The 21,523-nt window shown below is 39.4% G+C and overlaps 1 protein-coding gene and 1 pseudogene across 1 annotated transcript; both read right to left on the reverse strand.

Annotated features, from left to right (window-relative positions):
• Positions 1 to 1,744: 1,744 nt before the first annotated feature.
• Positions 1,745 to 8,025, reverse strand: LOC132168586 (protein VAPYRIN-LIKE-like; annotated as a pseudogene).
• Positions 8,026 to 11,457: 3,432 nt separating this feature from the next.
• Positions 11,458 to 13,218, reverse strand: LOC132170837 (protein VAPYRIN-LIKE). The gene has a single exon (XM_059581957.2). It carries the CDS (start codon positions 13,125 to 13,127, stop codon positions 11,718 to 11,720), a length of 1,410 nt encoding a protein of 469 aa, XP_059437940.2. The 5' UTR covers positions 13,128 to 13,218; the 3' UTR covers positions 11,458 to 11,717.
• Positions 13,219 to 21,523: the final 8,305 nt, after the last annotated feature.

Consider the following 21,523-nt stretch of genomic DNA (forward strand, 5'->3'; position numbering starts at 1 on the left):
TTCGGGTTCTTCAGGAGCCAAAAACAGTAACCATCATGATAGCATCTTTTTTTTATTTTTTATAATTTTTATTTCGTGATTGCATATGAGTACATGACATGGTAATGATCAACTATATATATATAAAATGTAAACAGATGCGCCAAATTTCAGCTTTATGCAGGAATTTCTTATTAGTAGCTACTGCTTGATCTGCTGAAACATCTTCATCAAGAACATCATCCTAAAAATGAGAGAAGATGTTGTTTGATGATGATGATGATAGGATCAACAATAATGCAAACACGTTGCAAACAGATGCACCAAATTTCACCTTCATGCAGGAAGGGGTAGTGGAATTTCTTATCAGCAAGACAGCAACTATTGCTTCATCAGCTGAAACATCTTCATCAAGAAAACTATCCTCAAAATGAGGAAATTTATATTAGGTTGTGTGTTTTTAATAAGGGTTGGACAGCCTGACAAGTAACAATATGCCTCATTGCCTCAATACAATCATATAGTCCAGATCAATGTAGTAAAACATAAATTGAAAGGGAATGTGATATATATATAAATATTTTCGTGTTTCTGCCACGCCGCTTTGCCTTTTCCTTGTTCATTGTGAAAGTCTGGACTGACTTACTACATACGTCCTTATTTAGAAGCATCGAAACAGTACTACTGCTTCTCGATAATATATTTATCATTCATTCTTTGGTCCGCTATCTTAATATATTTTTTATTCATACTTTGGTCTATATCGATAAAAATTCTTAGTTTTGTCCCTATCTCTAAGAGACGTGATTAGATCTCAGGTTATTGTTAGATGGTGATATGATCAACATAATTGTTCTCCTAATTCAAGTTTACACAAAATTCTTAAAGAAGAGTTGTGTCTTCTGCAGATTCGGAGCACTCCACTTCATCCCCCATCTTCCAACTGAAATTCTTGATAATTAAGCTAGTGGTACATATATAGTCTACGTTATATAAATTTCATTAGAACAAAAAAAAACTGTCACGTATTCTTTAAATATGGAACAAGTATACGCGTTTTTTTAATAGCATTAACAAAATTTTATAAAATATTTTTTTATTAAAAATTGTGTGAAATGACAATTTTACAAGTATCTAACTCGGATCATAGCAAAATTTATCCATTTGAGACTGCCATTGACGAAGTTACAGACAATTGTGAATTCGTCAATAATATTATAAAAAAAGGACAATTCAAGATGAAACGAATAAATACCGGTTTGGAGCTACAGTTCATTTGTCGAGACACAAGTATAAAGCTGAAACCATAATCTTGTAATTGAACTACTGAGGAACATCCTAGACCTAAGTCAAGGATAACACTCATCCAGAATGGGCAAATAAAAATATAAATTGAATTATTAATTCTTTTTATTAATTGAAAATTTTTAGATAAATAGTAATTTAACATAAATATTTTTCATATTTCGATCACTCATAGATAAATATAAGTTGAACTAATTTTTCATAATTTGACATTTTATCTCAATTAAATATTTTATATATTAAACATTTACTATTACTATTAAGTGAGTGTTTAATCTCATTTGTGTAGAGAGTATTAAAATATAAATTAAATTATTAAATTTATATAGTTCCAAAATCCAGTTTCATCAAAAACTAAGAGAAACATAGAACTTTGAATAGAGTGATCAGCTTGATGAAATTATTAGCAGAATCTTTCACAAACTTTGCACTTAATTGTTTATCTTCCTCTGTATTCGCATTAATGCAGCGGACTCCACCCACTAGAATCCAAATCATTAGCTTTCCCTCCAAGCCGCACGCAAAACCTTATCGCCTCAACAAACTCCCTGACCGCCACAACAAGAATCCGCGTCCGGCCACCGGAATCGACCGATTTACATCGATATTCATGGCCGCCGCCTTGTCGAAACTATGATCAGTTTCACAACCAGAAGCTATAAGAATCTTCGAAACATCAATCATGGACAGGGACAGCCCATTTGAATCCTTATCATCATTCACATGGTCAGCAGCAGCATCAATCAAATCGGCGACCAAATTTGCATTACCATTTACAATTACGGGTCTCAGCAGGGTTGTAAGCTGGGAGCCAGAACACCTAGAAACGGCTTTCTTGAAGAAGAAATCGGCTTCTGGGATCTGGGTATGGTGCGAAATGAGGAATTCGACGACATGGGACCCACGAGGTTGATGGGTATGGTGGCGTCACGGAAAACGTGTGGTCCGGGCTTGGAAAACAGACGGCGGAGATCATCGAGGCGGGCTTTGCCGGTGGGGAGCATGGAGGATCGGACGTTGATGACATCGGGCTTGGAAGAAGAGAGAGGGGGTTGATTGGACGGCCGGGAGACGACGAGAGTGTACGACGAGGAAGAGAGCGGTGGGATAACGGAGAAGGGTTGGGTGAAAGAGAAGATGGAGGGGTTTGTGGTGGTGAGAGACACTGCCACCGCCATGGTGTGCATAAGGTGTTAGGGGTGAACACCAATTTCAGATGCTCAGCGGAATTAATCTACCCCTCTTTGTGCAAATTAAATAGTAACACAATAGCAAAATAATAATCAAGCAAACCCACAAGCAAGACACCAAGATTTTTACGTGGAAAACCCTCCAATGCGAAGGTAAAAACCACGGGACCTAGTCCAGTTAAATCTTCCACTATCAACAATAATGAGTTTACAATTTGTCTTCCCTAGAGAAATATCTAGAGGTTATCACCACATCAAGAATACATGCATTCTTGGATTAAACATAAATTCATCACCCTAAAGTGGATTCCAACAAGAATAAAGAAAGATCTCACCAAGTAGGTATTAGCAACCAAGCGATTGGAGAGGAATTCCAACGATCGACACCAGTCAATACGTAGCACTCGTCGTTAGGAGCAACACTCTAAAATTGCATCAAGATCGGACCACAAACGAACCTCCAATCTCTGACGGATGTGAATAGGTGAAAACCTTTTTTTTTTTCTTTTTCTTTCTCCCTGCGCCGCACTGTCGCTGCACTCTTTCTTTTCTTTTCTTCTCTTCTTTTTGTCTCACACGTCTCTAGTCTCACGTTTCATATGTATATATATATATCACACAAAGAGTTTGAAACTCTTTGTGTTGTCCACGTGGGTTGGTCCCCACATAAAGAGGGACCACCCAACAAATCTCCCCTTCCCGATTATGTGGGGGGCTGCACCAAGCCCGCCGCGCTTCTGCAAATTTCAAGCTTTTGCATAGGCAACGATTTAGTCATCATATCTGACCCATTATCATCAGTATGGATTTTCTCAATCTGTAACAGCTTATCCTCCAGTGCATCACGAATCCAATGACACTTAACATCAATATGTTTCGATCTTGAATGGAAAGTTGAATTCTTACTGAGATGGATGGCACTCTGACTGTCACAGTAAAGCACATACCTCTCTTGCTGTAAACCCAGTTCTTGTAAGAACTTTTTCATCCATAACAATTCTTTAGCCGCTTCAGTAATAGCAATGTACTCTGCCTCTGTGGTAGACAAAGCAACACACTTCTGCAATCTGGACTGCCATGACACTGCTCCCCCTGAATAAGTAATCAGGTACCCTGAAGTAGATTTTCTAGAATCAATATCCCCAGCCATATCTGCATCTGTAAACCCATCAAGCACCTGTTGACCACTGCCGAAGCACAAACATACTCTCGAAGTACCTCTGAGATACCTGAGAATCCATTTCACAGCTGCCCAATGTTCTTTGCCAGGATTAGAAAGGAACCGACTAACAACTCCAACTGCATGAGCGATATCAGGTCTCGTACACACCATGGCGTACATCAAGCTACCCACGGCTGATGCGTAAGGCACTTTCTTCATTTCATCTTTTTCTTTCTCACTTGTAGGACTTTGCTTTGAACTCAGCTTCAAATGACCTGCAAGTGTAGAGCTCACCGTTTTTGCCTTGCTCATGTTGAATCTGTCCAATACCTTCTCGATATAACTCTCTTGTGATAGCCACAATTTTCCTTTCTTCCTATCACGAGAGATCTTCATACCAAGGATATGCTTTGCGGGTCCCAAGTCCTTCATAGCAAAGGACTTACTCAATTCCTTCTTCAGTCTGTCAATTTTACTAGTGTCACGACAAACAATCAACATGTCGTCCACATACAGCAAGAGAATAATAAATTCTCCATCAGAGAATTTCTTCACAAACACACAATGATCTGCTGTAGTTCTTTCATACCCATGATCAACCATAAAAGAATCAAACTTCTTATACCACTGTCTCGGTGCCTGCTTGAGTCCGTACAGGCTCTTTTTCAACCGACACACTAAGTGTTCTTTGCCTTTAGCTGTAAACCCCTCTGGTTGCTCCATATAAATTTCCTCCTCCAAGTCACCATGAAGGAAAGCAGTCTTCACATCAAGCTGTTCGATCTCCAAATTCATTTTGGCAGCCAAACTCAAAACAACTCTGATAGAAGACATCTTTACCACGGGTGAGAAAATTTCATCAAAATCAATGCCCTTCTTTTGACCGAACCCCTTTACAACTAGTCGCGCCTTGTACCTTGGCTGTGATCTGTTTGGTTCAATCTTGCATCTGAACACTCATTTGTTCTTGAGTGCTCTCTTGCCCTTAGGCAGTTCCACCAAATCATATGTGTGATTCTCATGCAAGGATTACATCTCGTCTTGCATGGCTTCTAACCATTTATTTTTCTGGTCATGTAGCATAACCTCTTGATAACTTTCTGGCTCTCCCCCATCAGAAAGTAGCACATACTCATTGACTGAATACGTTCTGGAAGGCTGTCGATTTCTGGTAGATCTTCTCAACTGAATCTCAGCGGCTGGTTCTGAAGAAGCTTGCTCTAGATGCTCTTCTGACTCCACATTATCAATTGTAGGCTCACCATTTTCACCAACTGTATCAACCTGTTCTTCTTGTACATCTCCCATGTGTTCATCATGCATCACACAAGGAGGAATAACTGGATCCAAATCAACACGGTATTCACTCAGAGACTCTGCCTTTTTCTGATCCAAGTCTTCAATGGTTTGATCTTCAAAAAATACGACATCTCTGCTTCGTATGATTTTCTTATTAACTGGATCCCACAATCTGTAACCAAACTCCTCATGCCCATAACCCATGAAGACACATTGCTTGACTTTGCTATCAAGCTTTAACCTCTCATCTCTAGGAATATGGACGAATGCCCTGCAGCCAAACACTCTCAAGTGCTCAAAAGAAACATCTTTCCCTGTCCAAACCCTTTGAGGAATGTTACCATCCAAAGGGACTGAAGGAGAAAGATTTATCAAGTCAACTGCTGTCCTCATTGCCTCACCCCAAAAATGTTTAGGCAATTTTGCATGAGAGAGCATACACCTGATTCTCTCACAGATGGTTCTGTTCATTCTCTCTGCTACGCCATTATGCTGCGGAGTCTTGGGCACAGTTTTCTCAAGCCTGATCCCATGGCTTTTGCAATACTCTTCAAACGGTCCTCTGTATTCACCATCATTGTCTGCACGGACGCATTTTAACTGCCTTCCAGTTTCTCTTTCAACCTTCATATGAAAGACTTTGAACATACCCAATACCTGATCTTTGGTTTTCAAAGCAAACACCCATACCTTTCTAGAGTGGTCATCAATAAAAGTCACATAATAAAGTGCACCACCTAGAGTTTTAGTGTTCATAGTGCAGACATCAGTGTGAACTAAATCAAGAATATTAGACTTTCTTGATGAAGATGATTTTTGAAATGAAACTCTTCTTTGTTTTCCAACAAGACAATGAGTACAGGGCGTTAGTGGCGTACCTTTACTATTAGGCAGGAGCTGTTCCTTGGCGAGAATGTGAAGTCCCTTCTCACTCATGTGACCAAGCCTCTTGTGCCATAGCTCAGTGAAGTTTTCATTCTCAACAACAATCGCATCTCCCTTGACTAGTCTTCCAGCTGTCTTGTAGAGAGTGTTAGTCTTCTTTCCCCTGGCTAAGATAAGAGAACCCTTGCTCAGTTTCCACTGTCCACCTCCAAGGTAATTGTGGTAGCCTTCATCATCAAGTTTCCCAATAGAAATCAAGTTGAAGCGCATTTCAGAACATGCCTAACATCCTTGAGAATCAATTTGCACCCAATGCTGGTTTCTAGCTGTATATCTCCCATGCCCACAACTTTACACTTTGCTTCATTTCCCATCCTAACCCAACCAAAATCGCCACTGGTGTAGGAAGAGAAGAAATCTCTATGTGGAATAATATGAAAAGATGCTGCTGTATCAACTACCCACGTAGATTCATCACATGCGAGATTAGCATAAGCTTCATCAAAAGCAAATACCACATCACCATTAGATGCAACTGCTGCAGTGTCTTTTTCTTCTTGACGTTCTTCGTCTTTTCCTTTCAACTGTTCCCTCTTAAACTTTCTGCAATCTCTTCTTATATGCCCAGGCTTGCCACAGTGAAAACATTTTATGTCCATTTTTGAATAGGACTTTCCTCTTGACTTGTCACGACTGTCATACCTGTGAGGTTTTCTGCTTTTACTTCTCCCCCACCTTTCTATAACAAGTGCCTCTGAATGAGAAGAAATACCTTGCTCTTTCCTTCTTGCCTCTTCATTGAACATGCTGTCTTTTACCATACCCATAGTTATCACACCATTGGGAGCCGAATTACTGAGTGACACCACCAAGGTTTCCCAACTGTCTGACAAAGAACTCAACACAAGTAATGCTTGCACCTCATCATCTAGTGCAAGTTTCATGGTAGACAACTCGTTCAACATTCCCTGAAAATTACTCAGATGCTCCGTAACACTATGCCCATCTTTGTACTTCAAATTCACAAGCCTTCTTATCACAAAGGCTTTGTTTTGAGCAGTCTTTCGTTCATAAAGACTCTCTAACTTCTGCCAAAGACCATAAGCATCAACTTCTTTAGCTACGTGATGAAAGACACTTTGATCAACCCACTGTCTGACACCTTTCAATTCACACAAGAACAGCAACTGGTTTAACACCTTTCAATTCAATGGGGTCAAACAATTCATTGCAATACAAAATATCTTCCATCCTAGTCTTCCAAATTGAATAATTGGAAGCTGTGAGTTTAACCATGCTATTAGATGACTCTTCCATTTAATTCACACAAGAACTCCACACAAACAATGAACCAAAGGCTCTGATACCACTTTGTTAGGGGTGAACACCAATTTCAGATGCTCAGCGGAATTAATCTACCCCTCTTTGTGCAAATTAAATAGTAACACAATAGCAAAATAATAATCAAGCAAACCCACAAGCAAGACACCAAGATTTTTACGTGGAAAACCCTCCAATGCGAAGGTAAAAACCACGGGACCTAGTCCAGTTAAATCTTCTACTATCAACAATAATGAATTTACAATTTGTCTTCCCTAGAGAAATATCTAGAGGTTATCACCACATCAAGAATACATGCATTCTTGGATTAAACATAAATTCATCACCCTAAAGTGGATTCCAACAAGAATAAAGAAAGATCTCACCAAGCAGGTATTAGCAACCAAGCGATTGGAGAGGAATTCCAACGATCGACACCAGTCAATACGTAGCACTCGTCGTCAGGAGCAACACTCTAAAATTGCATCAAGATCGGACCACAAACGAACCTCCAATCTCGGACGGATGTGAATAGGTGAAAACCTTTTTTTTTTTTCTTTTTCTTTCTCCCTGCGCCGCACTGTCGCTGCACTCTTTCTTTTCTTTTCTTCTCTTCTTTTTGTCTCACACGTCTCTAGTCTCACGTTTCATATGTATATATATATATATCACACAAAGAGTTTGAAACTCTTTGTGTTGTCCACGTGGGTTGGTCCCCACATAAAGAGGGACCACCCAACATAAGGTTGCTCAACTGAAACGTGGCGGTGCACTTTTGGGCTTTCTTGAAGGCCAAGTCTACTTCTTTAACGTCCGGCGTCACCAGCCTGTCCATGACTCCCGGAAAATTGGAACTCAGATCATATGAAGAAGGTAAATGGTGAGGCAGTGAGAGGCCCTTCTTATTGGTGTACGAAGCCTTTGATATTTATATCCATCTTATTTATTATTTAATTCTAAATTGGTTTTGCAAGGGGATTTAGAAATCTCGAATTTAATTTAAAGGAAAAAAATTATGTTTTTATTGTTCAAATTTTAAATAGGTTGCTCGGTCAAAATTAACGCTGTCATATGTCACGTCACATATTACACCTAATATCAATGTAATATCATTAAGCACTCATTCATATAAAATAAAATAAAAAAACCTCAAACTCCAAAATCAAAACTCATCTTGTTTGTCATCATTAATCTTTTGGATTTGTAGCATTAGAGGGTAATTTTGATGTTGACATGGACGCTAACATTGATATTGAGTGCTTATATGGACCCTAACGTATAAAAAAATCAACTTTGATAGTACAGTAATAGAAGAACCAATTTAAAATTTGAGCAAAATCTAGAGGCTTCATCCTTGAAATTGAAAACCTAAAGACTAAATATGATTTTTTTCTTAAATTAAATGCATAATATTTAATTTATGAATGGAATTTCGAATTTATATATATATGCACCAATTTTAATCATGAAATGGATGCCATAACCAACTCGTAGTTCGTGATTGCGCATGCTTAGAGCATCTCCAGCAGTGTAGCTAAAAATGAGATATTAGCTACATTTAGCTATTTTTGTTCTTTTTTTTGCTTCAATAGAATAGCTTCATATTAGCTATTATACCTTAACTGCTATAGTGAATAGTTTCATATTGCTATTAACTGTAACACTAGATTGTTGAATATAATATTATTTTCACATTATTTTCTCTCTCTTCTCTCTTCTCTCCCTCCCTCAATGTTTCTCTCTCTTCTCTCTTCTCTTTCTCTGTTAATGAATTTATGATATAAATTTAAATTTAAGTCTTTTGAATCATTAAAAACTCTAAAAAAAAAATTGAATAGCATGCATATAATTGACAAACTAAAAATAGAAAAATAAAAATAACACACAGGTATGCTGCATAAATCAATTCTATTGCAATTTACAAGATGATGCAAAAGCGGTCACGAATTAAAATAATAATAATAATAATAATAATAATAATATTTAATAAAATAAAGAATGAAATAAAGAATCTGTTGGAATTGGTATTAAAAAATGAGTAGCTAAAATAGAGAATTGTGCTTTTTGACTAGGTAGAATATCTCTTACTGCTGGATATGCTCTTACGCGACATGTAGGGGTGTCAACCCGGTCCGGTTTCCCGGTTTTTGGCCAAAACCGGAACCGGAACCGGGGTACCCCGGTTCTCAATTTTGAGAAACCGGAACCGGAACCGGGACCCCGGTTAACCGGGGTCCCGGTTACCGGCATTACCCGGTCCGGTAACCGGTTTTTTTAAAAAATTGATTTTTGGGCTTATTTTAGGTATTGGGCCTAAAATAAGCCAATTTTTTTTTCATAGGTTGGCCCATTTTTTAAAAAATCTATTAGTTTATTTGTCTAAATTAAAGGGGCTTTGTTGTGATTGTTTCAAATAATTAAAAAATAAACCTTAAAAAGTCCAAAAATCCTAAAAAATCATTATTTTTGCCTATTTGGGCCTTAGAAATAAAAATTTAATTTTTTAAAATACCCTAAACCTAAACCTAAGTGTAAAAAATATTAATATATATAATATATATATTAATATATAAATATAATAATATATAAATATTATTAAATAAAATGGAAACCCGGTTCCGGTATTCCCGGTAAAAACCGGGTACCAAAAACCGGTACCGGAACCGGGGTACCCGGTTTTTAGATTTTTCAAACCGGAACCGGAACCGGGACCCCGGTTTTCCGGTTTCCCGGTTTTCCGGTTCCGGTTCCGGTTCCCCGGTAATTTTTGACACCCCTAGCGACATGGTAATCAAATATGTATATACCAATGTAAAATAGAGAAATGATTTAGTGCAATAAAAAAATCATTTTTTGTCCATAAAATTCCTATATGACAAGAGGCCATAGGTCCTATCTGTAATTGCTGTGATCCCACCCACTGATGGGCCTGTGGCCTCTTGCCACCTAAGACTTTTATGAGTTAAAAATAGTTTTTTTATTGTAATATAGCATATCTCTATAAAATAACAAATACAAAATATATATCGAAAGCAAAGAGGTGCCAAATTTCACCTTCATGAAGGGTGGAGTTTCTTAGTATTAGCAGCTATTGCTTATCCGCTTAAACATCTTCAACAAGAACATCATCCGAAAATGAGAGAATATGTAGTGGGTTGTTATCTGATGATGATAGGATCAACATTAATGCAAACACGTTGCAGATAGATGCGCCAAGTTTCACCTTCATGTAGGAAGGATGGAATTTCTTATCAGCAGCTATTGCTTGATCAGCTGAAACATCTTCATCAAGAAGAATTATCCTGAAAATGAGGAAATTTATATTGGGTTGTTGTTGTTAGATGGTGATATGATCAACAATAATCGTTCTCCTAATTCAGGTTGACTCTAAAATTTTTTAAAAGAAGAGTTTGTCTTCTGCAGATTCTTAGTGCTCCACTTCATCCCATCTTCCAACTGAAATTCTTCGGTACATAGTCAGTTTATATAATTTTGATTGGGATAGATTCAATTATCAGCAGCTTTTACATCTTCATCAAGAAGAATTATCCTGAAAATGAGGAAATTTATATTGGGTTGTTGTTGTTAGATGGTGATATGATCAACAACAATCGTTCTCCTAATTCAGGTTGACTCCAAAATTTCTTAAAAGAAGAGTGTCTTCTGCAGATTCTTAGTGCTCCACTTCTTCCCCATCTTCCAACTGAAATTCTTTGGCACATAGTCAGTTTGATTGGGATAGATTCAGATTCAACTATCATGTAGAGCAAGTTAAAAGTAAACGCTTTTTTAACTGTATTAACAGAATTTGAGGAACACAGACAATTTTATAGACAAAGTATCAAACTAAGAGAAAGAAAGGAGACTTTGAAGAGGCAGATCAACTTGATGAAACTATTAGCAGAATCTTTCATTCACTGTTGCACTTCTTTCTCTTCCCATCTCTTCTCTCTTCTTTCTCTTTCCTACCCTCTCAAATCATGCCCTTACGGGATTATCCTCCAAGAAATATGACAACTTTCAACATATCCTTAGGACACAAACTGAAGCAAAACTCAAGGCAACTCAGCAAGGCCATAGCCCAAAACTACTTGAAGTTCGCAAATGAATCCTCTTTGCCATTCAATTCATTGTGCAAGAACTTGCTGACTTATAGACATAATTTCATCCATTTGGTCAGAATGAAGAGCCAACAATGGCAACCTAATCTATTCAGGTATGCAGCTTGTTTCAGAACACTCATTTAGTCAATTTTTTTTATGAGATCAAGAACCAACAAGTATAGAAACAGGAAACAGAGCAAATTATCACAACATCAAAACAAAAATCTCAGTTGATTGCATAGGAATCGTGAAATAAATCCTGAAAGTATACATTAGTGGATTGAAGATTCAAGGGCAATATGATCTTCCCTAAAACAGATGCCCATCATGGTTGGAAGCGGATCATCTTCTCTTTCTCACCAACCATTCAGTGCAGTCCACATTTTATAGAGAGAAATCACAAAGCCATATATACACATTGGACAATACTTAATAACAACAAAGTTGAACAAAACAGAAGATCCCGTCTTCCATTCAAGCTCGTTCTTTCTCATGACACAGAGGATGAACAAGAGAAGGGTGATTCTTGAAACGATCAAAATCCAAAGAAACCACACCTTTGCGGCTCTTCACATTCGCCTTAGCTCCATGAGCAATCAATAGCGACGCAACCTGAACATGCCCCGCCTCTAGCGCACATCGCAGAGGCGTGTAACCAGCATCATCTGCAACATCAACCTGCGCACCATGATCAAGCAACACCTTCACACACTCAATCCTACCCTTGAACGCAGCCCTATGCAGAGGCGTCCAACCATTCAGATCCTTCCCATTCACATTTGTCCCTTGCGCAAGACAACTCTTCATTCCATGAACATCACCCACCCTCGCCGCCCTATGCAGCCTATCCCCCAAATGCAAAACATCCAGCAAATGCAAATGCCCATTCTCCACGGCAAGCGCAAAAGCAGTCTTCCCGTCATTATTCACCACGTACTTCCCATTAGAGCCTTCCAACAAACATTCCACGGCCTCCAAATGCCCTTCCGCCGCCGCATAATGCAGCGGACTCCACCCATTACAATCCAAGACATCAGCTTTCCCTCCAAGCCGCACGCAAAACCTTATCGCCTCAACAGACCCCCTGACCGCCGCAACATGAATCGGCGTCCGGCCATCGGAATCGACCGAATTCACATGTATATCTCCAAAAGCTGCGCACAGAACCTCCATCAAATCCACTCTGTTCGTGGCCGACGCCTCGTGCAAAACCCTGTCGGCCGTATGATCAATTTCACAACCAGAAGCTATCAGAATCTTCGAAACATCAAGACGACCGGCACGAACGGCCAACCCAATCATGGACAGCCGATTTGAATTCTTATCGTTCACATCAGCACCAGCATCAATCAAATCAGTGACCCAATTTGCATTACCATTTACTATAGCGGGTCTCAGCAGGGCTGTAAGCTGGGACCCAGTACACCCAGAACTGGCTTTCTTGAAGAAGAAATCGGTTTCTGGGATCTGGGTATGGTGCGAAATGAGGAATTCGACGACGTGGGGACCCACAAGGTTGACGGGTATGGTGGCGTCACGGAAAACGTGAGGTCCGGGCTTGGAAAACAGACGGCGGAGATCGTCGAGGTGGGCTTTGCCGGTGGGGAGCATGGACGATCGGACGGTGATGACATCGGGAGGGGCAGCGAGGGGGGGTTGATCCGACGGCCGGGACAGGACGAGGGTGTACGACAAGGAAGAAAGCGGTGGGATGATGGAGAAGGGTTGGGTGAAAGAGAAGGCACAAGGGTTTGTGGTGGTGAGAGACACTGCCACAGCCATGGTGTGCATGAGGTTGGTCAACCGAAACGTGGAGGTGCACTTTTGGGCTTTCTTGAAGACCAAGTCAACCTCTTTAACGTCTGGTTGCACCAGCCTGTCCATAGCTCCCTTTCTGGGCAAAGCTCCACTCTTTTCTGCAGAAAATTGGAATTGGGGTTTGAGTGCTTCACACACATGAGACAGATGAAGAAGGTAAAAATGGTGAGAGAGGCTTTTGATATTCAGAATTCAGAAATATATTATCTTATCTTATTTATTTTAATTTTAATTAATAATTTAATATTGTATGCCTTGTTTGTTGGTTTAGGTTGGGGGACTGAAAGAGTCATTAGAGATTAAATTAATTGTTGATTTTGTCTTTAATATTACTTTAATTCAAGAGGGGGAAGACAATTAGGTAGCTTTCCATTTTAGTGAAAGACACGCTGGCACTTTGATTGGTGAAAAATCAACGACTTCCAACTTGTCTTCTGACCATTCTGTCAATTTCGACATGCAGTGAGTTTATTTAATAAGGTTGTCATATTGGAAGTTTGGAACATTAGGGACATTTTTCTAATGTGCCTTTACCAAGAAAAGGACCGACAAGCAGCTGATTAGCATGGTCATGTACCAAATAATATTCTATAGCATACACTGGGAGAAAAAAAATAATCATTTTTGAATTGGGAATCTTTGTAGAAAATGCTTACAACCCTGGCATTTTGTAGGAGGCCAGGAGGGAACAAACAATAGTCCTTTTTTTTTTTTTTTTAAATGAAAGATATTGCATTACAAAGACACCAATCATTAGAAATTGGGAGAGTCCAATAATAATAATATTATGGGATTGAGGTTTATGCAATTCTTAATACTTGTACATAGGACTGTAATCGAATCGAATCGAGTATTGAATGTTCAAGTTCAATTTGTTTAATTTTTTTCGAACACGAGCCGAGCTTGAGCTTTCCACCAAACTAAATAATCTATTCATTTATTTTTCAGTCGAACTCGAGCTATCCAATTAATTTAATTATTTCGTATATAAAGTAAATGTTGTGATTGTTCAATGTGTTATTTTTTATTATTATTTAATTGTAGTTAAGATTTATTGCTTGAGTAATTAGAGAAATTAAGTCAAATATTAAATAATCTAATCTCAATTTATATGTTTATCTTATAGTACACACGCGCGCGCGCACACACACACATAAACTCACTTATACACACACAAAGACACTTATATCTATATTTAGACTCACAATACAATAATTCGATTGATATATATTATATTATAGAAAACTTTTTTTTTTTTTTTTTTTTAATACTTAACATGTTCTCATTACAAAAGTAAAAAATAATATTATAAAAATAATAAAAATGAAGTTATACGAGCTTGTACGAGTCAAGCCGAGCCCGAACATATTCACAAGTAACTCTGCTTGCTTACGGCCCTAGTTGTAAAAATTATAGGGTTGCAATTCAAAAAGAGTGGTTTAGAATAAGCCACATAATAAGGGGCTTAAGATTTTTAAGGGTGGCTCACTATCCAAAAATATATTGAGAAGGGTTAAACTGCCCCTAAATGAATAGTTGACCACCCTCAAGACAGGTTGGGGGTGGTTGATCACCCTCAAAACAGGTTGGAGGTGGTCAACCACATGTTTTTGAAGGAAATCCGTGTAGCATCTAGCAAAAAAAATAAAAATACAAAAACAAAAGGGGTAACATCACTTTAGACCACTGAATTACCACGCGATTTGACATACTCCAAACTTCAAAACCTCTTAATTTGGGCTCCTGAACTTTCAATTGCAATCAATTTGAACTCCTCGGTCAAATTGAATCGTTAACCTCAAATGGAATCATCCTTACGTGACCTGCACTTAGTTTTTTACCCCCTGTTCATACCTATTATACCCTCATCCTCACCTTCACCCTCACTACCTTATATGTCCAACACGACCCACATGAAGCTGAAGCTGAAGACCCACTACCCAAGCTGAAGAACAAAAGTCGAAGCTGAGGAATTAGCTTCCACCCATTTGAAGCCGAAAAACGAAAGTCTCACCAACACATGTTCTCCTCTACCAACGATGAGGTCACGACGGTGAAGGAGTCCCACTTTCGTTGGTACTCACTACCCAGTTATGGTGAAAGTACTCATTACCCAATACCAGTGAGGTGACAACGGTGATAGATGGAACACTTTAAGGGTGAGATAAGCGATTAAGGATTGAGTTATTCAATTTGCAAATGTGGGAGCAAACAGTGATCAAAACAGCTTACACAACTAAAAATCATGGCAAAAGTTTTATATCTGTATAAATTATTTGGTAAGATGTGTTTGGGAATTTAATTTTTTACTTAAATTTAATTTTTTCCATTATGCCTAAATCCTTTAGGGTTAAACCCCAATTTGTGTGATTATGCAAAATGGAAAAAATCATAGTTAGAATTTTTTTTAAATGGGCTGAACTAGAAATTTGTGTGTGCGGTGATCAAGTGATGTTGATGGAGTGGTAGCAGGATTTGAAGTCTGAAAGGGCAATGGAAGTCTTCAAATGCAAGATTGAACTTGCTGAGTACAAGTCGAAAATGGAAGTTGATGCTACTAATTTTGCACTTAAACTTGAAAAGCAGAAGAATAAGTATTGTTCGATGCAACTGAAGTTTCGAGTTGCACTTGCATTTTGTTGGTGTCTTATTGTTGTATTGATGTTTTTCCCTTCTTCTAATGGACTTGCAGCAAGACTGATGTTGAGCAGCTGAAGAAGACATTTGAAGTTGCATGTTTTGTGTTGTCTTTATTTATTAATCCAATTACTATCAGACTTGTGTTAGTTGACCATTTTGGAGAAAATACAGTTTACCCTCTGAAGTTTGACTTATTTTTCAATTTGAACCCCAATGTTTAAAAATTTGCAATGTATCCTCCTAAAATTTCAAAAATTTTCAATTCAAACCCTCTGTCACTCATTGCCATCTAAAAAGAAGAAAAATTCACACGTGAGAGGCATGTGTGTTTTTTGGTCTTATTTTCCCCAAATTTCCCCTAAAAAAAAAAGACAAAACTAAGGCCACCCCCTTGGGCCATTTGGGGGTGGCGTGGCCACCCCCTTTGCCCATGAGCCACCCCCATCTGGCCGTGCCACCCCCAAACTGGCCATTTTGGGGTGGCTCGACCACTCCCAAGGAGTCAAAGGGGGTGGCCGAAACCACCCCCAAAGGTTTGAGGCTGGTTTCGGCCACCCCTAGGAGGCCACAAACACTTATGTGGAGATGAGTCCTTTCATGTCAGCTAATAAAATTAAGAAGCCAATATTACTTATCCATGGAGAAGAAGATAATAATCCTGGATCTTTAACAATGCAAGTAAAAGAGGAACCATTTTTCCTATTTAGTTTTTTGTTTGTTCTGTCTGGTTCAACATTTTTCTTGTGTTTCCATTAACTAATGAATTGTCGGAACATGCTCTAATAGATTTAAGCTTACCAACTTAGTAGTTTCAATATTCCAAACTAGTCTTTCCACTAGCTGAGCTTGAAGCAATATTGGAACATTTATGGCCTAGTGATTTTGTGTTTGCATGCCATGCAGTCGGAGCATTTTTTTCAATTCTCTGAAAGATCACGTTGCTCTTTGTTGCCTAGTGATTCTTCCATTTGAGTGTCATGGCTATTCGATTTGCACGGGAGAGTACCATGCATGTCCTTTGGGAAACTGATAGATGGCTACAAAAGTATTGTGTGTCAAATAATTCTGATGTAAATGCAGATTTTGACGCATCGAAACATGATGTAAGCAAAGGGGCAACATATTCCGAATGTGCTAAGTAGTTGCGCACTGCTAGTGGAGATTTTGAACATGAAGAATTTTACTCTATGCAATTGTCATTTAATTCAATACTTGCAGCACTGCGTATAGTGAGTTGCCAATCATTAGTTGTTGTTAAGCTATCACCCAATCATGCAGATCACTCCCTAATCAAGCATGTCATTCAATGTCCTCCTGCTAAGGCATCTATTCATACAAGGCAAGCTTCATTATCATCAGATCATGCAAGAAAGGAATGTCAAGCAAGCTGTCATGCTCAAAAGGAAAACAAGTGTCATGCAAGAAAGGAAAATAAAGCTGTACACAATTCAAAGCCTCCACGTATCAAAGAACCATGCACTACAAAGGAAATGCATTAACTCCAAGAATATTTGTTATCTTTTGTAATTAACAAATCCCACAAAATATGGGATCGTCTTGTAAATATACACGCATCAGCTGTGTATATAAACTACTGTATGTAGCTGATTTTTTCATCAAGAAAAATTATATCTTCTAGCCTTATTTTATTCTTTTCATGGTATCAAAGCCAATATAGGCCAACGCCCTCACTAGATCCTTTTTCCTTGGTCTCTCTGTTTTTCTTATACTTTTCAATGGCAGCAACATCATCCTCAAACGATGCCTCCTCTGTTTTTGCATTACCCAATTTTCCCACATCCTTCTCCACTAAGTTAGATGAGAGCAACTACATAGGATGGCTCAATGTGATTGTTCCTATGCTGAAGAGCCACGATATGATGGGCATAGTGGATGGTTCAAACCCATGCCCATCTCAGCTTATCACTGATGAGCAAGGCCAAAATGTCCCTAACCCTGATTACTCCCTATGGGTTAGAAAGGATCAATTTCTCCTTGGTTGGTTAAATCTTACTCTGTCTGAGTCCGTACTAACCACCATGTATGGCTTGAATTCTTCAAACCAAGTGTGGAATGCTTTGAAGACCCGCTTTGCATCTGAATCTCGATCACGTGTTTCACAGCTGAAACGCCAACTACAGAGTCTCAATCAAGGCTCCAAGTCATGTTCTGAGTATTTAGGGACTGCCAAGAAATGGGCAGATCAGTTGGCTGCCATTGGCAAACCAACAGCAGATGAGGATTTAATATCTTTTATCCTCAGTGGTTTAAATCCCAGTTATAACTCTTTTGTCACCTCTTACACATTGACAACTAGAAACAATCCACTCTCTTTTACAGATTTTCAGGATGAGTTGCTAAACTATGAAGTGATGTTGAACCAACAACAGCATCATGTTGCTCCTGATGCAACACCATTTGCCTTGTACATGCAGAAAGGAAAGCATGGATCTCATCACTTTAATAAAAAGATGAAGAGCCCTCCCTTCAATCGGTTCTCCCCTAGAACTGGTTTTTCACGAGGAAGTCCCAATGGTGCTCGGCGCAGCAATTTCCAAGCTCATGAGTTTGTTTCTGGCAGATCTGCATCATCTCCACAACACATCACAGCACCTCCTCATGGTTCCTCTTTCAGCACTACTAATCGTGCACCTTGCCAGATTTGTGGCAAAACTAGCCATCAAGCCCTTGATTGCTTCCATCGAATGGACTACTCCTACCAAAGGCATCATCATCCAACTCAATTGGCAGCTATGGTAGCGCACACCAACACTCAACTTGAAGAGCAGGAATGGCTGGCTGATAGCGGCGCCAATGCTCATATCACGGGCAACTTGGAGAATTTAACCATTCAGCCTCAACCTTTTCAAGGTCAGGAGTCGGTAGCTATTGGCAATGGAGGAGGACTTGGCATTGAGAATACTGGTTCAGCTATTCTTCACTCACCAAATTTCCTTTTCATCTTCGTAGCATTTTACATTGTCCAACTGCTGCTACCAACTTACTTTCAATTCACAAATTTTGCTTAGACAATAATTGTTATTTTATACTTACATCATCTCACTTTTTTGTGAAGGATCTTCAGACACATGCGATACTTCTGGAAGGCAAGAGTGAAAACGGGCTATATCCACTACGCTTTCGAAGATGGTCATCCAAAAATAATAATCCTATTTTTACTGCTTTCTTTGGGTTAAAGACATCTATTCCCGTATGGCATTTTAGACTTGGTCACTCTTCCCTTCCCACTGTGAACCGTGTAATAAAGGCACACAATTTGCCTATTTCTAATATCTCATTCAATAAAGATCAACTTTGTGATTCATGTCTTATGGGAAAAAGTAAGAAACTCCCATTCTCTACCTCAAATCGTTTATCTAATTTTGTCCTCGAGCTTGTTCACACAGACTTGTGGACTTCCCCAATTCCTTCATTAAGTGGCTACAAATATTACATCATTTTTGTGGATGATTTTTCTAGGTATACTTGGATTTATCCCTTTCACCACAAGTCTGATGTCTATCAAATCTTTGTCAAATATAAGTTATTGGTGGAAACATAATTCAATTGCAAACTCAGGCAACTTCAATCCGACGGTGGGGGAGAATATACCTCTCATCAATTTCAAAAATTTCTTACTCAAAATGGTATCCTTCATCGAAAATCTTGTCCCTATACCTCCCAGCAAAATGGGTTAGCCGAACGGAAACTTCGTCATATTCTTGAAACTGGGCTCACCCTTTTAGCACATTCTAGATTGTCAAATAAATATTGGGTTGATGCCTTCCTCACCTCAGTTTATGTCATTAATCGGTTACCTACCCCTGTTCTTGATCACTCCTCACCTTATGAAAAGCTTTTTTGTAAATCACCTGATTATACAATACTGCGTGTCTTTGGCTGCAAATGTTTTCCTTTACTTAGACCATACACAGCCCATAAGTTGGAATATCGCTCCAAATCTTGTATCTTTCTTGGCTACAGCCATGCTGGATATCGTTGTCTTGATCCCATAACTGATCGTGTTTACTTATCAAGGCATGTTGTTTTTGATGAACTATCCTTCCCTGCAAAGGATCATGCTCGTTTTCAGCTGCCATCCAAGGTTAATGCATCATTTGATCATCCGTTCCCTCCTACGGTAAGTCTTTCCATTCCTGCAACTATTTCATGTCCTCACCTAACATTGCTGCACCTAACCCCACTCCCCTGCAACTTTTTGAGAATTTTCATGACACTGGGTCCCCTCACTTTGCTGATTTTTCTGCTGCTCCATCCACTACAGCCCACACTCCTAACCATTTAGCGTGTCACCCATCTCCTTCCCAAGCCACGTGTGCCTCTCTTTCCAATTCCCAAACCATGTGTTCTCTTCCTAATCTCCCACACCCACCTCCCTCAATCCAAAACACCCCTTCTAATGCCCACGTTACCCCCACACCTCCTATTGCTGTCTCCCCTCAGTATCCATTCACTCCCCCATCACCTATTCCTCCATCCTCCAATCCTGCCCCTTCATTAAATCCTTCACCAACTCCCATTGTTCCCCGTATACACCCCATGACTACAAGGTCACGCACCGGTACCCTTCAACCCAAATCTTTTGCTGACTATAAACTCTATCATGCCACTCGTCATCCTCCTACTGCCATGCTTACTGTACTCTCTGAAACTGAACCTTCATGCTTCTCCAAAGCTGTTACAGATTCCCGGTGGAGACTTGCCATGACTCATGAATACAATGCCTTAATCTCCAATGGCACTTGGACGTTGTGTCCACGGCCTCTCAATAGGCATGTCATTAGAAATAGGTGGGTCTACAAAATTAAGCAGCGTGCAGACGGCTCCATTGACAGGTATAAGGCCCGCTTGGTGGCTAAAGGCTTTGAGCAGCAGAATGGTGTGGATTACACTGAGACTTTTAGCCCCGTGATCAAGCCTTCTACCATTCGGATTTTGTTAACCTTGGCTGTTCACTACAATTGGCCGATTAAGCAATTGGATGTTTCCAATGCTTTTTTACATGGTACCTTACAAGAGGAGGTTTACATGGAGCAACCCCAAGGTTTCCGTGACACTGCCAATCCAGAATTTGTATGCAAACTCCATAAGTCCATATATGGTCTTAAACAAGTGCCCCGCGCTTGGTATCAGTGTCTCTCCTCTGCTCTCTTGGACCTTGGTTTTCAAGCCTCATTAGTTGATTCCTCTCTATTTCTCTTTATTCAACAGCATGTTAAAATTTTTATGCTTGTCTATGTTGACGATATTATTGTCACTGGAACAAATTTGGACGTTATACAATCACTTATCTCTACCTTGCAGCAACAATTCCCATTAAAAGACCTTGGCAACCTTAGTTTTTTCCTTGGTATTGAAGCTCATAGAACGTCTGACTCCTTGCATTTGTGTCAAACCAAATATATTGCAGATTTATTACATCGTACTAGAATGCTTGGCTCCAAGGCTGCTCGGTCTCCCTGCTCTTCTGCTTCCAAGCTCTCCAAATTTGATGGTGAGCCCCTTGTGGATCCTTTTGAGTATCGGTCTGTTGTAGGTGCTCTTCAATATTGCACCCTTACACGCCCCGACCTCTCCTTTGCTGTCAATCAGTTGTGCCAGCATCTCCAAGCTCCAACATCCACTCATTGGACAGCTGCTAAACGTGTCCTCCGGTATCTCAAGAACACTGCTGACCATGGCCTTCTCTATACTAAGGGCTCACTCCAACTTCAAGCCTTTTGTGATTCTGACTGGGCTGGAAGCCCTGATGATCGACGCTCTACCTCCGGTTTTGGGGTCTTTTTTGGTAATTGTTTGGT

Source organism: Corylus avellana, chromosome 1 (genome assembly GCF_965113065.1).
Source record: "Corylus avellana chromosome 1, dhCorAvel1.hap1.2, whole genome shotgun sequence".
NCBI classification, from domain to species: Eukaryota; Viridiplantae; Streptophyta; class Magnoliopsida; order Fagales; family Betulaceae; genus Corylus; species Corylus avellana.

Bases quoted from the DNA above. Each gene is read 5' to 3' on its own strand.
- LOC132170837 (XM_059581957.2), bottom strand. From the start codon at position 13,127: ATGGACAGGCTGGTGCAACCAGACGTTAAAGAGGTTGACTTGGTCTTC.